Raw genomic sequence first — 17518 nt, 5'->3', positions numbered from 1 at the left:
AGAAAGAAAGAAAGAAAGAAAGAAAGAAAGAAAGAAAGAAAGAAAGAGAAAAAGACAAGCCACAGAATGGGAGAAAGTATTTGGAAAGAAGACATATGAGTGACCAATAAGCACAGGAAAAGACAATCAACATAATTAGTTATTAGGGAAATGCAAATCAAAATGACCATGAGATACCACTTTACATTCATTAGGATGGCTGTAATCAAAAAGACAGATTATAGGGTGCCTGGGTGGCTCAGATGGTTAGGCGTCTGCCTTCGGCTCAGGTCGTGATCCCAGGGTCCTGGGATCGAGTTCCGCATCGGGCTCTCTGCTCCTTGGGAGCCTGCTTCTCCCTCTGCCTCTCTCTCTCTCTGTCTCTCATGAATAAATAAATAAAATCTTAAAAAAAAAAAAAACAGATTATAACAAGTGGGGGAGAGGATGTGGAGAAATTAGAACCTTTATACATTGCTGTGGAGAATGTAAAATTGTGCCATCACTTTGGAAAATAGTCTGGTAGCTCTTCAAAATGTTAAACAGAGTTAGCATATGACCCAGAAGTTTTATTCCTCTGGGGAAATGCAAACATATTGTCCACACAAAATAATGTTTGTAGTAGCATTTTTCATAATAGCCAAAAAGTGGGAAAAACCTAAATGTTCATCACACTTACTGACAATAAAAAAAATGAAATACTGATCCATGCTATAACATGGATGAATCTTGAAAACATGATGCTCAGTGAAAGAAGCAGACAGAAAAGGCCACGTATTGTATGATTTCATTTATGTGAAATGTCCAGAATAGGCAAATTTATAGAGACAGAAAGTTGGTTAGTGGTTGTCTAGGGCTGATAGATAACCTCATCTTGGAAGAAACATACTTCCACTTCTGCCATATTCTCTAGGTCACATAGACCAACCCTGGGACAACACACAAGGGCACGAACACCAAGAGACGGGGATTGCTGGGGGCCATCTTAAACCATGATCTCATATACACGTCATACTACAGAAACAAAAACCAAACAGATAGTGGCAGAGACTGCTTAGTGTCCCCTATTATCCTCCCCCTTTTCTATAGTAATAAACCCCTCCTCCCCAATTTTAAGCTGAGCTCATGGATGCCTCCATTGAAAAAAGACTTCAATTCCTAGCCCACTTTTACAACTAGGTATTGCTGTTTGATTAAGGTCTGGCCAAAGGGAAATAAGAGGAAGTGATGTGTGTACCATTCCGGAGTGTGTTTATTAAAGAGTGGGCTATGACCCACTACCTCCTTTTATCCTGCTGCTTGCAGTATGAATGTATTGCCTGAAGCTCCATCTTGAACCATGAGAGCCAGGGTTGCATTCTAGGGCTGGTAGAGCAGAAGGCTAGAAGCAGCCTGGGTTCCAGAAAAGTGCAGATTTGCCATATGAACTTATGATCCTTAATTCTGGATTATGATATATTCTATTTTGTTTAAGCACCTGAATAATACAATATGTAGGGGATAGAATAAATATATGGTGAAAATTATAATACTCTATTGAAGGACATAAAGGAAGACCCAAGTAAATAGAAAACTGTATTATACCCACGTTTGGGAAGATAGAATATTCTAAGAAAAATCAGCTGTCTCCAGATTAATCTATAAAGACAACGTATTTTCAATAAAAATCCTGTACTGTCTCTTGTAGAATTTACTAAGTTGACTCTAAAATTCAATTGTAAGACAATAGGTCCAAGAATAGTCAAAACTATTTTTAAGGATAATAAGGAGGGAGGGCTTTAAAGCATAGACTTAGTATCTAAAAATTAAAACAGGGGAGTGCAAAGGGGACTTCAACTGTACTTGTAACATTTAATTAAACCAAAAAATATGGATAGCAAGTTTGGCTATGTTAACATTTATTATGTTTGTGTAGTGGGTACATGGGTGTTGTTTTCTCTGGCTTTTCTTCAGTTTTGAAATATTTCATAATATCAAGTAATTAAAAATGAAATACCTTGTAGGAGAAGGTGAAAGAAATGCTATGTGCCTCACTCTGAGGATTAATTCTTAGCTTATTTCCTCAGTCTTATGCTCTGTCTTGCATCTCTTAAAAACGGGCAAAGGAATATGGTGGAAGAACATGGGCTTTGGAGACATAAAACAAGAAATCTGGATTTATATGCTACTTCCCCCACTCAGTGCACGACTTAGGCAAGTCACACGCCTCTTAGTCCCATTTTCCTTAGCTGGATAACAGGAAAATACTCACTGTTATGACTGTCCTGCAAGCTTCTCTTTACCTGTGATGACTACCATTGATAACATTGACGAAGCTTCTCTCTACAGAATTGCAAGATTATAAAATAACTCAAAAGCCATGTAGCCATGTAGCAGAAACCAGGTCGTTTCTGCTTAGTTCTATGATACAAAGTTTCAAATACTGCATGGTGATGTTTTCTTTGCTCTTTGATCAATAATGCTTTGCTTACATTTATGGAATCTTGCAAAATTTCCTTCAAGTTATTCTGAAAAAATTTTGAGGTACTGTTAAAGTTCTGATTTGTTAAGTGTGTGATCAGGTAATGTTCTGCTTTGTCTTACAGTGGATGAAGGAGTAAGACACCTTGAGTTTATTTTATTTTAGAGAGAGAACATGTGCGTGAGCTGGGGGAGGGGCAGAGGGAGAGGAAGAGAATCTCAAGCAGGCTCCCCACTGAGCTTGGAGCCCGACGTGGGGCTCAATCTCATGACCCTGAGAGCATGACCTGAGACTGAAATCATGAATCGGAGGCTTAACCGACTGAGCCACCCAGGTGCCCCAGGACACCTTGAGTTTTAGTTCCGTTTTGCCATGGACCTCACCTCCAAAGTCATGCACTTAAGAAACATTAGAGAAAGGCCTGTATTGTTATATACTTCCCTCTTAGGACTGCCTTTGCTGCATCCCAAAGGTTCTGAGCTGTGGTATTTACACTTTCATTTGTTTCCATGAATTTTTTAAAATTCTTCTTTAATTTCCTGGTTGACGCATTCATTCTTTAGTAGTTTGCTATTTAACCTCCATATATTTGTGTTCCTCTCTTCATCCTCACCAACATCTGTCATTTCCTGACTTGTTATTATAGTCATTCTGACTGGTGTGAGGTGGTATCTCATTGCTGTTTTGATTTGTATTTCCCTGATGACAAGTGATGTTGAGCATTTTTTCATGTATCTGTTGGCCATTTGTACGTCTTCTTTGGAGAAATGTCTGTTCATGTCTTCTGCCCATTTCTTGACTGGATTATTTGTTCTTTGGGTGTTGAGTTTGAAAAGTTCTTTATAGATTTTGGATACTAGCCCTTTATCTGATAAGACATTTGCAAATATCTTCTCCCATTCTGTCGGTTGTCTTTTACTTTTATCGACTGTTTCCTTTGCTGTGTAAAAGCTTTTTATCTTGATGAAGTCCCAACAGTTCACTTTTGCTTTTGTTTCGCTTGAAGACGTGTCTAGCATGAAGTTGCTGCGGCTGAGGTCACAGAGGTTGCTGCCTGTGTTCTCCTCTAGGATTTTGATGGATTCCTGTCTCACATTTCGGTCTTTCATCCATTTTGAGTTTATTTTTATATGGTATAAGAAAATGGTCCAGTTTCATTCTTTTACATGTGGCTGTCCAATTTTCCCAACACCATTTGTTGAAAAGACTGTCTTTTTACCATTGGATAGTCTTTCCTGCTTTGTTGAGGATTAGTTGACCATAGAGTTGAGGATCCATTTCTGGGTTCTCTATTCTGTTCCATTGATCTATGTGTCTGTTTTTGTGCCAGTACCATATTGTCTTGATGATTACAGCTTTGTAATAGAGCTTGAAGTCCAGGATTGTAAAATTGTAAATATTTATGCCCCTAACTTGGGAGCAGCCAACTGTATAAACCAATTAATAACAAAATTAAAGGAACACATTGATAATAATACAATAATAGTAGGGGACTTTAACACCCCACTCAAGCAATGGACAGATCATCTAAGCAGAAGATCAACAGGAAACAAGGGCTTTGAATGACACACTGGACCAGATGGACTTCACAGATATATTCAGAGCATTCCATCCTAAAGCAACAGAATATACATTCTTCTTGAGTGTACATGGAACATTCTCCAGAATAGATCACATACTGGGTCACAAATCAGGTCTCAACTGGTACCAAAAGATTGGGATTATTCCCTGCATATTTTAGATCACAATGCTTTAAAACTTGAACTCTATCACACTTGACTCCCACTGTCGGTGGGAATGCAAACTGGTACAGCCACTCTGGAAAACATATGAAGGTTCCTCAAAAAGTTAAAAATAGAGCTACGCTATGAGCCAGCAATTGCAGTACTAGGTATTTATCCAAAGGATACAAACATAGTGATTCAAAGGGGCACATGCACCCCAATGTTTATAGCAGCAATGTCCACAATAGCTAAACTATGGAAAGACCCCAGATGTCCATCAACAGATGAATGGATAAAGAAGTTGTGGTATTATATATACACAATGGAATATTACTCCGCCATCAAAAAATTGAAATCTTACCATTTGCAATGAAGTGAACGGAACTAGAGGGTATTATGCTTAGTAAAGTAAGTCAGTCAGAGAAAGACAAATATCATATGATCTCACTCATATGTGGAATTTAAGAAACAAAACAGATGATCATAGGGAAAGGGAGGGGAAAATCAAATAAGACGAAATAAGAGAGGAAGACAAACCATAAGAGACTCTTAATTATAGGAAACAAACTGAGGTTGTTGGAGGTGGAGGGTAACAGGGGTGATGGGCATTAAGGAGGGCACGTGATGTACTGAGCACTGAGTGTTATAGGCAACTGATGAATCACTGAACTCTACCTCTGAGACTAATAATACACTATGTTAATTAATCGATTTTAAATAAAAGAAAAGAATAAAAAATAAAAATTAGAAAAGAAAAAAATAAAAACAAAACAAAACATTAGAATCATTAGTAAATGAATGCTCATAAAATTCTTTGAGATTAGGAGAAAAATGCCAAACTAGTCTGAAGATTGTTACCCTTTTATGACATTATCATCATCATCACCATCAATTACCACCTAATTGGGATGTGAATGATGACTTTTAAAGGAAAAATTGAATATGCTTTTAGATAATTTTTATTTGATGAATGTTCCCAAATGCTTAATTTCTAAATATTTCTTTCTGCTTCTTTCCTCTCTTTCTCCTGCTAGGAAAGGCACCCATGCCCAGACCTGGCTACAAGCCTCAGGAGCCCAACGGCTGCAGCTCCTATTTCCTGGGTCTTAAGGTACCAGAAAGTGTACGTACCACCATCATTATTTTCTTAGTTGATTGGTTTTAACTAAGGCAAGTCCAAGAGTTATCCCTGATGGGAGTGATCATTTATGGAATATGGCTGAGCAGTAAAATTGCTTTAAATTGGAGGGATGCCTGGGTGGCTCAGTCGGTTAGGCATCTGCCTTTGGCCCAGGTCATGATCCGAAGGTCCTGGGATCGAGTCCCGCTCAGCAGAGAGCCTGCTTCTCCCTCTCCCTCTGCCTGCTGCTCCCCCTGCTTGTGCTCTCTCTCTCTCTCTGACAAATAAATAAATGAGATCTTTAAAAAAAATTGGATACAGAGTAAGGGAGATAATTTTCAAAGAAAGTATCTGATTTCCTTTTATCAGAGGCAGCTCTCCCTCAGATAAGACCTTATATGGTGAACTTTAAAATCACCACTGCAAGTATCAGCCAAATCGTAGGGGATCAAACATCACTTCATATGAAATCTGACAAGTTTGACTTATTTAAATTTAGTGAGACTTTTCCCATGATGTGCTGGAGCCTTTGGCACTGACCAGCAAAGACTTTGGCAAGTGGTTGAGATCAAGCTGGTAGCATCAAACCAACTATGTTTAGAGTACTAAGACCATAGTATTCTACACACACCCACCCACATACAAGCATCCAGCCCCCACCCGCACCCCCCAATCTAACCGCTGGCTCAACATTTCTCTTCCTACTGCTGGCCGTTTCTCAAACCACTGGCCTCCCCTGAAAACAAGTAATAAACTGATTGATTTTAAGACCTCTTGGAGGCCCTTTTATCTTTTTTACTTCAGAAAAGAGGTGTTATGTAAAAGGTAGGTAGAGGGATTTCACACCTAAGCTATGATTTTGAATTCTTCCTTAGTCAGACTCAACTTCACTTTTCCGCTGATTCAAAAGATTTTACTTTGTAATAGTCTTCTAAGCAGCAAAATGTTTTTTCTTCTATCAAAAATGCTGCCCACTGGGGTGCGTGGGTGGCTCAGTCGGTTAAGCGTCTGCCTTCGGCTCAGGTCATGATCCCAGGGTCCTGGGATTGTGCCCCACATCGGGCTCCCGGCTCAGCGGGGAGTCTGCTTCTCCCTCTCCCTCTGCTGCTCCTCCTGCTTATGCGCTCTCTCTCTCAAATAAATAAATAAAATCTTTAAAAACAAAATGCTGCCCACCAATGTGGCATTTTTGTGCAAATTGGGAAAATGTCCCCTTGCCTCTTCCATTTGTCAGAAATTTATCCTAATGTACTGATTGTTAGGAGAGGAAATTTGCCATTTGCTAGACATTTTTCTTTCTTTTTTTTTTTAACAGATTTATTTATCTGTTTGAGAGAGAGAGAGAGAGCAAGAGAGCGAGAGGAGGAGCATTAGGGAGAGGGAGAGAGAATCTAAAGCAGACTCGTGCTAAATGCAGAGCCCAACAAGGGGCTGGATCCCACGACCCTGGGATCATAACCTGCGCCAAAACCAAGAGTCAGACGCTTAACCAACTACACCACCCAGGCGCCCTGGCTAGACATTTTTCTTAATAAATATACAAATCTGTGATGTCTTGTGGGGAGGTGCCCCCTCTGATAGGATGCTTTTGTGCACTGCACGACCTGCACAACCATGGGCCCAGCCTTGTCCACAGTCATCAGTACGTGCATGGACGCAGAGGAAAGGCAATCTTTTCAAATATATATTTATATTAGAGAAATCCCCCTTTTTGGCAAATATACTCGATACCAATTTAGTAACTATGGAAGTGGTATTGAAACCTCTATGGAAATGTACAAATGGATGGAAATGAAGATGGACACATTAATGCTTCAGCAAGGCTTGACTTGTGAACAATTTTTTCTCTTCCTCGTTCTTGAAACCTCCCCCTCCCCATCACTGTTTTTCTGTAGAGCCCTTTGTTCTAGGAACTCAGTATGAATGTCGATGCTTAGTACCAAGACGTGGATGGCCGGCGCCAGGGCTTGAGGACATACGGGGCACAGCTGGTAGCACGAACCAGATTCCTCTTGAAACTGCCCTGATCCTGTATTTTCCTATAAAACCTTTCAGCCTCTTACCCCAGGACAGGCGTGTGATCTCGGAGGCGTTAGCCGGCTGCAGCCCCCTTTGCCTGGCAAAGGAATAAACCATGTCCCTTCTTTATCCCCAAACTCTGTCTTCACGTTACATATTTTGGGAGGGGTCAGTTTTCAACAACAGTAGGCACTCTATTTCGGGAATGATGCCATTTTGTTTGTTGGCACAAGTATTGTTTAGAACTAGTTCAAGAATTTCCAATTTAGTTGACTTGAACGATAGCAACTATACTCATCGAATTTTCAGTTACCTCTGCTGTGATGTATGTTTAGTTGTAGGGATGAGGTACAAAGTAAATGGAAGGAATCAGATGATAGGAATCTGCCCAGAAATGCAGGGCCCAGGCTGTAACCTTGTCTAATGAGTCACATTACCTCTTAATGTAACAATGTGTTTTCTTTCCTTTTTCTCAGAAGGGCATTTTAAACTATCAATGTCCATATTCTGCTTTAGGTGTCCTTGGAGTAAAAGTTCAAATAAGGGACCACTTAAGGAGACCCAAGTGAAAAGGATCTATAATAGCTGATTAATCAATCAATCCCCACCTATACTGTGAAACCAGATTTCCACAGTCTCCCCTTGGGTCCAAGTCTATGAACAGAAGAACCGCAAAAGATTCTAAGATGCTCTACCTATGTCTTGACGCCCCTGTTCCAGACTATTTCACAGACCACAGAACGATCACTCTCTGTAGTCATTCATTCCATCATGTCCCTGCCTTGCTCCAGAGTTTTTATCAATTCTTACCGGTTACTTTGCAAGTCAGGGCCATCCACTGACTTGCCTTTCTCTCTAATTAAAAAGTAATAAAGAAACAAACAAATACATCCTGCTAAGCCCTTGAAAGACTAAACAAACTGACTTGCTCACATATGATTTGCTCATATCTCCTTTCTTTACCTGCTACACCCTAAGTCTACCCTCATCACTAATAAGCCTCTCCAAAAAAACCCATGTAGAGTTATCAAACTCTAGATGTGGCATTCTATGAACCTCGTTACTCAGTTTATGCCACAACATTTGCAACTGTTTATAGGATGCTTAATACATGTCTGTGTGTGTGTGTCAGATCTCGCCGTTGACTGCAGTCAGCCTGCGGTCGCGAACCACGCCTTCTAGAGCCCACCCTGCTCCCTGACACGTAACACACCTTTAAAACAGTGCTGTGTGGGATGGGTCCCTGATAAATGCTGGTGAACTCTTGATGAACTGAGGCTTAATTCTTCATACTTCTGAGCTTTCAGATCCTTGGCTCAAGCAAAATCTCACATAGCATAGGTTTTAGTTGGATTTGGAAGTCCTGCAGCTCTGCCTTCTTCACTAACCTTCTGATCTCTATTCTCATGACTATAGTGGCCTGAGAATTTGAAAATTACTACCTCTAAAAGAAAAAGAGAAAATGGGCTATTCAGAGTTCATAAACTAATAACTGAACCATGATTGAAACTTAACATCCCGTGACTGTCAACCAGATGTGTTCTCCCGAGAGGCTGGTGTTTTGGAATTGATCTGAATGTATAACGGGAATTTGAGGACTGGCTAGTTCATAACAAGGAGGGCAAGGTTGCCTAAGGTCCTTAGTCTAAACGTGGCATTTTCTTCCTTCACTTTTCCCCAGATGGACTTGGGCATTCCAGCAATGACCAAGTGCTGCAACCAGCTGGACGTCTGTTATGATACTTGCGGTGCCAATAAGTATCGTTGTGATGCAAAATTCCGATGGTGTCTCCACTCTATCTGTTCTGACCTGAAGCGGAGTCTGGGCTTTGTCTCCAACGTGGAAGGTAGGTATCTTAAGGGCATCTGCTGGTGAGCAGGGAGTTCTGTTCCTGTTTTCATACAGAAATGTATTCAGAGCCCCTTTATGCAAAGGGACCATTAGAGCTCACTGAACTTTCTTTCTAGAACACTGTGACAAACATAAGAAGGGTGAAGGAAGATTCTGGGCATTCCTTTACTAAAGTTCTTGCTGTCCTGCCCAGGAGCTGCTGGCCACACTCCTGATGGACAGGCCACACCAAAGCCTTCCCAGAGATCTAAAAATCTGTCCTTTAAGACCGGAGAAAGAGTCGCCCAACTGGCTTTGGTTATGCATTCCACTATTAAATAATTTTCCGTATCAGGAGTTATTCTGTATGGGACCACTTGGTTTGGTGTAAGCCCTTTTTTCCTTATTTTGTTCTCAGTTTGGCAAAGAATTTTAAAAAATCTATCTTTTTTGTATAAAGCTCTCTGTATACTTGAGGATAATTATTTTTAAACAACTGCTTAGCCACCCAGTTTCTAGCGCTGATTGTGTAATTTCTTTTCCCTAATTCACCTTAGAAAAAGCTTTAATCCTTTAGTTTCCAAAGCCAGAATATTACATCCAGGTATTAGCATTATATATCTTTAGATGGCAAAGTTTGACATTTAAGCTTATAAGGAGCTGGCCTCATGCCACTAGAATGTCAGCAGTAGAAAGAATCTTGGACTGTTTTCATAGATCGATGTCTAGGGTGTAGTCCTAAAGGGAATGTGTGAAGGCTTGAAAATATGAATAATTAATTAGGCCCCGTAAAAGGGAGTATTACACTATCTGTACCTACAAAAGGTGAATAAGTACCTGCTGCTAATCTAGGGTCAGGTCAAGTTACTTCCTCTAAGCAACGTTCTATTGATTCTTTCTCCTAAATATCTCTTTGATATACCACTTGCCTGATTACTGCAAGTTAATCAAATCTCTGGGTCCCATCCAATCTATTTTTCCCCAGAGGGACCAGATATATTTTTGCACCACATGAATCCAGTCATTTCCACCCTCTGTATAAGTCCTTCAACTGGTTCCTCTTCCTTGGGATTAAATCCAAACTCTTTAGTATGATATACGTAGCCCTTTCTCATCCATTACCCTACCTCTCCAGCAGCATCATGCATATTTCTGATTTCTCTCCTGACTTCTGCCATTCCAAACTCCTTGGGTTGACGGACCATATCCTTCTGCCTCTATAGTTCCCTCTGCTTGGAATATTCTGATCATTTTTGTTGTTGTTGTTAAATAGATTTATTGAGATATAATTCACATACTATACAATTGAACAATTTAAATGCTTTTAAAATATGTTCAGAGAACTATGCAGTCAGCCCCACAATCAATTTTAGGACATTTTCAACACTCCAAAAGGAAATCCCATAGCCACGAGCAAGCCCACTCCACCTTTCCCCTACCCGGCCCTTGACAGCCATAAATCTTTCTACCTCTATTGATTTGCCTATTCTGGACATTTCATAAAAATGGAATCATAAAATATGTGGTCTTCTGTGACCGGCTTCTTTAACTCAGCAAGGTTCATCCATGGGGTAGCATGTATCAGTATTTCATTCCTTTTTATTGCTAAACTATATTCCATTATATGGATATAATGTATTTTCTTTATTCACCAAATGAAGGACATTTGGGTTGTTTCCACCTTTTGTCTATTATGAACAATTCTGGTATGAACATTGATGTATGGGTTTTTGTGGAGACATATTTTTTCATTTCTTGAGGGGAATTCTGGGTTATAATGGTAATTTTATGACAAACTGTTTTCCAAAACAGCTGTACTATTTTACATTCCCCCCAGCAATGTATTAAAGTTCCAATTTCTCTACATCCTTACCAACACTTGTTATTATCAGTTTTTTTTAAAGTTTATTTACTTAAGCAATCTCCACACCCAACATGGGGCTCGAACTCATGGCCCCGAGATCAAGAATCACATGCTCTTCCAATGAGCCAGTCAAGTGCCCCTCTGTCTTTTTTAATTATAGACCCCAGTGAGTGTGAAATTGTATCTCATTGTGGTTTTGATTTGCATTTCCCTGATTGCTTATGATGAGCATCTTTTTATGTGCTTATTGGCCATTAAATATCTGCTTTGGAGAAATGTCTATTTGGATCCTTTGCCTCTTTTTAAATTGGGTTACTTGTCTTTTTATTATTGAGTTGTAAGCTTTCTTTATATATTCTGGACACACATCCCTTATCGAATATAGATTTCACTAATATTTTCTCCCACTTTGTGGTTTTTTTTTACTTTCTTGATGAAATTACTTGTAATGCATAAGTTTTACATTTTGATTAAGTCCAATTTATCTATTTTTTTCTTTTGTTGCTTATACTTTTGGTGTCATATGTAAGAAGGCTTTGCTTAACCCAAGGTCACAAAGATTTGCTCTTCTAAGAGTTTCTTCTTCTAAGAGTTTTGTTTTAGCTTATACATTTAGGTTTATGATCTACTTTTAGTTAATTTTTACATATGGTGTAAGAAAGAGGTGCAACTTCATTCTTCTGTATGTGTATGTACAGATGTTCCTGCATATTGCTGAAAGACTCTTCTTCCTCACATTTAATTGTTTTTGCACCCTTATCAAAAATCAATTGAATATAAATGCAGTGTTTATTTCTCTACTTTCAATTCTATTCCATTGATCTCTGCCTGTGCCACACTGTCTTTATTACTGTGGTTTTGTGGTAAACGTTGAAATCAGGAAGTGTCCTTCAACTTTGTCCTTCTTTTTCCAAGAATGTTTTGGATATTCTGGATGCTTTGCATTTCCATATGAATTTTAGGTTCAGCTTGTCGATTTCTGAAAGAAATGGCAGTTGGAATTTTGATAGGGCTTTTGTTAAATCTGTAGATCAATTTGAGGCATATTACCATCCTAACAAAACTATGTTTTCTGATCAATGAACATGAATTCTCCATTTATTTAGATTTTCTTTAATTTCTTTCAACAATGTTTTATAGTTTTCAGAACACAAGTCTTACACTTCTTTTGTTTAATATATTCATAAGTATTAATTTATTCATTTTGTTATTATTGTAAATAAAATTTTCTTAATTTTATTTCATTAATAATGTACAGAAATATATATATGTATATGTATGTTGTATAAATATGTATACATATATATACAACTGATTTTGCATATTGATCTATTATCCTGCAACCTTGCTCAACTCACTTATTAATTTTAATAGATTTTAGTGGATTCCTTAGGTTTTTCTATACACAAGATAATGCCATCTACATATCATCTTCCTTTCCAATTTGGATGCCTTTTACATATTCCTCTTGCCAGTTGTCCTGTCTAGAACTTCCAGTACAATATTGACTAGAAGTGGGGAGAGCAATGTAGAGAGCAAATAAACAAATGGTACCAAACAACCAAAGGGCCAAAGAAGAAATCAAAAGAGAAATAAAAAAAAAAATATTGAGGGGCACCTGAGTGGCTCAGTCAGTTAAGTGTCCAACTCTTTTTTTTTTTTAAGATTTATTTATTTTTACTTTAGAGAGAGAGAGAAAGAGTGTGTGGGGAGGGCCAGAGGGAGAGGGAGAGAGAGAATCCCAAGCAGACTCCCTGCCTTTCACAGAGCCTGAGGTGGGGCTTGATCTTGATCCTGAGATCATGACCTGAGGCAAAATCAAGAGTTGGACACTTAATTGACTGAGCCACCCAGGCACCCCAGCATCTGTCTCTTGATTTTGGCTAAGTCATGATCTCAGGGTCATGAGATTGAGCCCTTCATCGGGTTCTGCACTTAGCGGAGAGTCTGCTTGAGATTCTTTCCCTCTGCCCCTCCCCCTGCTCTCTCTCTCTAAAACAATAAATCTTTTTAAAAAATATTGAGATGAATGAAAATACAACATACCTAAACTTATGAGATGCAGCAAAAACAGTTCTAAGAGGGAAATTCACAGCCATAAATGCCTATATCAAGAAAAAAAAGAAAGATCTTGAACAAACTCTAGCTGTGCACCTCAAGGAATTAGAAAAAGAAAAGCAATGGAGCCCAAAGTTAGTAGAAGAAAGGGAATAACAAAGATCAGAACAGAAATAAATGAAATGAAGGCTAAAATAACAATAGAAAAGATAAATGAAAGTAGGAGCTGTTTTTTTAAAAGATGAACAAAATAGGCAAACCTGTAGCTAGACTCACTAAGAAAAAAAGAGAACTCAAATAAATAAAATCAGAAATGGAAGATGAGACATTTCAACTGATACCACAGAAATACAAAGGATCACAAGAGACTACTATGAATAATTATATGCTAACAAATTGGACAACGGAGGAGAAATGGGTAAATCCTAGAAACACACAACCTACCAAGACTGAATAATGAAAAAGTAGAATCTGAATAGACTGATCATTAGTAAGGTGATCGAGTTAGCAATCAAAAAATCTCCCAACAAATGAACAAGATGGACTTTTAAAGTGGCTTCAACATTTAAAGAATTAATCATCCATATAAATGGCTTCAACATTTAAAAAAATTAATACCAATCCTTCTCAAACTCTTCCAAAAAATAGAAGAGGAGGGAACACTTCCAAACTCACTCTATGAGGCCAGCATTACCCTCATACCCAAACTAGACAAGGACACCACAAGAAAAGAAAATTAGAGGTCAATATCCCTGATGAACATAGATGCAAAAATCTTCAACAGAATTTTAGCAGACCTAACTCAAAAATACATTAAAAGGATTGTACATCATAATCAAGTGGGATTTATTCAAGGGATGTAAGAATGGTTCAACTTCGGGGCGCCTGGGTGGCTCAGTTGATTAAGCGACTGCCTTCGGCTCAGGTCATGATCCTGGAGTCCCTGGATCGAGTCCCACATTGGGCTCCCTGCTCGGCCGGGAGTCTGCTTCTCCCTCTGACCCTCCCCCTTCTCATGTGCTCTCTCTCATTCTCTCTCTCTCAAATAAATAAACAAAATCTTTAAAAAAAAAAAAAAAAAAGAATGGTTCAACTTCAGCGAACCAGACAATGTGATACACCACATTAACAAAATGAAGGATAAATATCATATAGTCATCTCAATAGATGCAGAAAAAGCATTTAATGAAATTCAATATCGATTTGTGATAAAAAAAAACTCTCAACACAATAGGTAGAGGGGAACATATCTCAACATAAGAAAGGCCATACATGACAAGCCCACAGCTAACATCATGCTTAATGGAGAAAAGCTGAAAGCTTTCCCTCTATGATCAGGAATAAGACAAGAACACCCACTTTCACCACTTTTATTTAATATAGTATTGGAAGTATTCTAGCCAGAGCAATTAGGCAAAAAGAAGAAATAAAAGACATCGAAATTGAAATGGAAGGAGGGGAAATCGGTGGGGGAGATGAATCATGAGAGACTGTGGACTCTGAGAAACAAACTGAGGGTTCTAGAGGGGAGGAGCATGGGGGGATGGGTTAGCCTGGTGATGGGTATTAAAGAGGGCACATACTGAATGGAGTACTGGGTGTTATACACAAACAATGAATCATGGAACACTACATCAAAAACTAATGATGTAATGTATGGTGATTAACATAACATAATAAAATTTAAAAAAATTTTAAATAAAAAAATGGAAGATGTAAAACTATTGCTATTTGCAGATGACATGATATCATATATGTAAAACCCTAAAAACTCCACCAAAAAAACTGTTAGAACTAATAAATTCAGTAAAGTCACAGGATACAAGATTAATATACAAAAATCAGTTTTGTTTCTATACACTAATAATGAATTATCAGAGAGAAAAATTTTAAAAATTTTCATTTACAATTGCATTGAAAGAATAAAATACCCAGGAATAAATTTAACCAAGGAGGTGAAAGACCTGTGCATTGAAAACTATAAGACATTGATGGAAGAATTGAGGATGACACAAATAAATGGAAAGATATTCTGTGATCACAGATTAAAAGAATTAATATTCTTAAAATGTGCATACTACCCAAAACAATCTACAGATTCAATGTAATCTCTATCAAAATTCTAATGGAAGGTGTTCTGAGATGCCTTCCCTAATAACTCTTACCCCCAGAGGGATAGAGAATCTTTCTGTGGGTTCCCATACAACCTTGATTTCACTTCCATCATGGTGTAGTTTACCTATCCATCCTGTCTACCTCTTTGTCCAAACTGTGAGTACTTGGGTAGGGGTCACTTTGGTCTTTGTATCCCTGATGCCTAAGAGAATTATTGACCAACACACATGGTTTTTTAATGAGTGAATTGTTATTCATCCCACACTTGAACAGAGAAAGCTATAGGAAACAGAGTTATCTGAGGGAATATTCTGCAAAAATGGTAGAGTTTCCATGGAGTGAGCATAGTGGTATGGGAGATTCTAATTGCTAAACATGATTTTGACCTGGAGGCCCATAAAAGAAGGGTACCCCAAAGTATATTCTGCTTTATTAGATGGGATGGAAGCTTACAAAAAAGCTTCTCTTAAATGTATGTTTTTCTTTTTAATTCTGCATTTGGATTACTGCCTTTACTTTCCTCCAGATGTCATGTTATCCTTGGAATTACATTGCTTCTTAAAATTACTCAAACTACCTGAGGTAGTCTTGTATGTTAACCTTTTATTTCTCTTCATCTTTTTCAAGTAGCCTGTGATTCTCTGGCTGATACTGTGTTCAATACTGTATGGACCTTGGGCTGCCGACCTTTTATGAATAGCCAGCGGGCAGCCTGCATCTGTGCGGAAGAGGAGAAGGCAGAGTTATGAGAAAGAGGTGATCCCTTCCTGGTTTTGAGTGACGCCATGGCTGTCAGTCTCTGAGATGGTAGTGTGGCAGAATGAGCAATCTCATCCTTGCTTCCAGAAGTTTGGATACCACAAAGCAAGAGAAAGAAAGCCTTGTTCTACAGCTGAGAAGTGAGTCCCATCCTTTGAGGAGAATTGGAAAGAAGCCATGAAGTGATTTGAAGACTACTCTTCATTTGACAATGGTCTCCCCAACCAAGACACATTTGCCTGGCAATCCAGTTCTTAGTTTAAAGACTAAAATAAAGACTAAAATACTGGGATTCCTGGACTTGGTAATTATATTCATAAGTGAAGTTTTGCAGAGTCCAACCATGTGAGAGGCAAGGACTTTCCTCTGGTCCAGCATCTCACATTTAATAAAGTGTACTTTTTAGAAAAGAGATGAATGAATTCCATTATCACCAATGTGCTTCCATTTCACTTAGAAGAGAACAGAACCCTTCCTGGTAAGTTCCACCAATGATAACCATCATTCCCACTGGTGCTGGAGAGATGAGAACAGGTGGGCAAAGTCAGAGACTTACCTGGTTAAGGCCAATGAAGGTGAGGTCAGATGGAGTTAGGTCTCTGAGGTTCAATTCTTTCCTCAATGAACTATTCCTGTTGATATTCCCAATTCCTAAGTGGTGTTAGTGTCATGTTAAGATCTGAGAAGCATGTGGTAAAAATTGCCACTGAAGATAGCTATGAAAAGTCCCTGAAATCTGAGGGGACGCAAATGGTCAATCCCTAAACTATGGTTCTCAACCCTGACTGCAGATTAGAATCACCAGAGGAGCATTAAAAAACAAAGAATCTCTGGGGGTGGTATCTACCTATTGGTGTTTTATAAATGCTCCCCACCTGATTCTGATGCACTGGGAAGGCTGAGGTCCACTAAGGTCAGGGATTGGAAAATGAAGCTCAAATCAGGCCTGACATCTGCTTCTGTGAAGTTTAACTGGACCACAACCGTGTTCTCATTTGTTTATGGCCATTCCTGTGCTACAACCTCAGAGCTGAATAGTTGTGACAGACTGGCCAGAAAGCCTAAAATGTTTACCATTTGGCCCTTGACAGAAAAAGTTGGCCAATTGCTGACCTAGGTCATTCTGTCTTTTTCCTTCCTTTTGTTAATTTTCCTGGTTCCGTTAAGAATTGTTGATGATAGCCATTTCTAAGAAGAACAAGAAGAAAAACTGTTTCCTGATCTTATGTAAAGCCATAAAATTAATTGGCATACTAAGAAACTGGATTTAATTGCATATAAAATTCATCCCTGTGGTTTATATTTATTTCAATAAAATTTATTAAGCATCTACCTAAAAAATAGACTATGGTATAATTTTACACCTTTTTCTATTGCCTTATCAGTCTGAGGGCATAGAATGCCAAATAACAGGGCATATGGTACCAAATTTTAATTTTGTCTACAGTTCAGTCATTGAACCTCTTAAATGCATGTTAATACATTCTTAAAAGATTTATTTATTTATTTATTTATTTTAGGGGAATAGGAGGGGCAGACGGAGAGAGAATCTCAAGCAGACTCCACGTTAAATGGAGCCTGACATGGG

The 17518-nt window shown here is 38.5% G+C and overlaps 1 protein-coding gene across 2 annotated transcripts in view; it reads left to right on the top strand.

Annotated features, from left to right (window-relative positions):
- The window catches only part of PLA2G12B (phospholipase A2 group XIIB), a 26405-nt gene extending 9147 nt beyond the window's left edge, over nt 1-17258 (top strand). The window contains exons 2-4 of one of the 2 annotated variants that reach the window (XM_032423885.1): nt 5199-5287; nt 8985-9150; nt 15799-17258. In XM_032423885.1, coding sequence (XP_032279776.1) covers nt 5199-5287; nt 8985-9150; nt 15799-15920 — 377 coding nt within the window. In that variant the 3' untranslated portion in view covers nt 15921-17258. The remainder of the gene's footprint in view (nt 1-5198; nt 5288-8984; nt 9151-15798) is intronic. The other variant, XM_032423886.1, reaches the window with a different exon arrangement.
- The last annotated feature ends 260 nt before the right edge of the window (nt 17259-17518 follow it).

This window comes from Phoca vitulina, unplaced genomic scaffold, assembly GCF_004348235.1.
Source record: "Phoca vitulina isolate PV1807 unplaced genomic scaffold, GSC_HSeal_1.0 scaffold29, whole genome shotgun sequence".
Lineage (NCBI taxonomy): Eukaryota > Metazoa > Chordata > Mammalia > Carnivora > Phocidae > Phoca > Phoca vitulina.
Note: the sequence above shows the minus strand (reverse complement) of the source record. Positions and strands in the feature narration are given on the sequence as shown.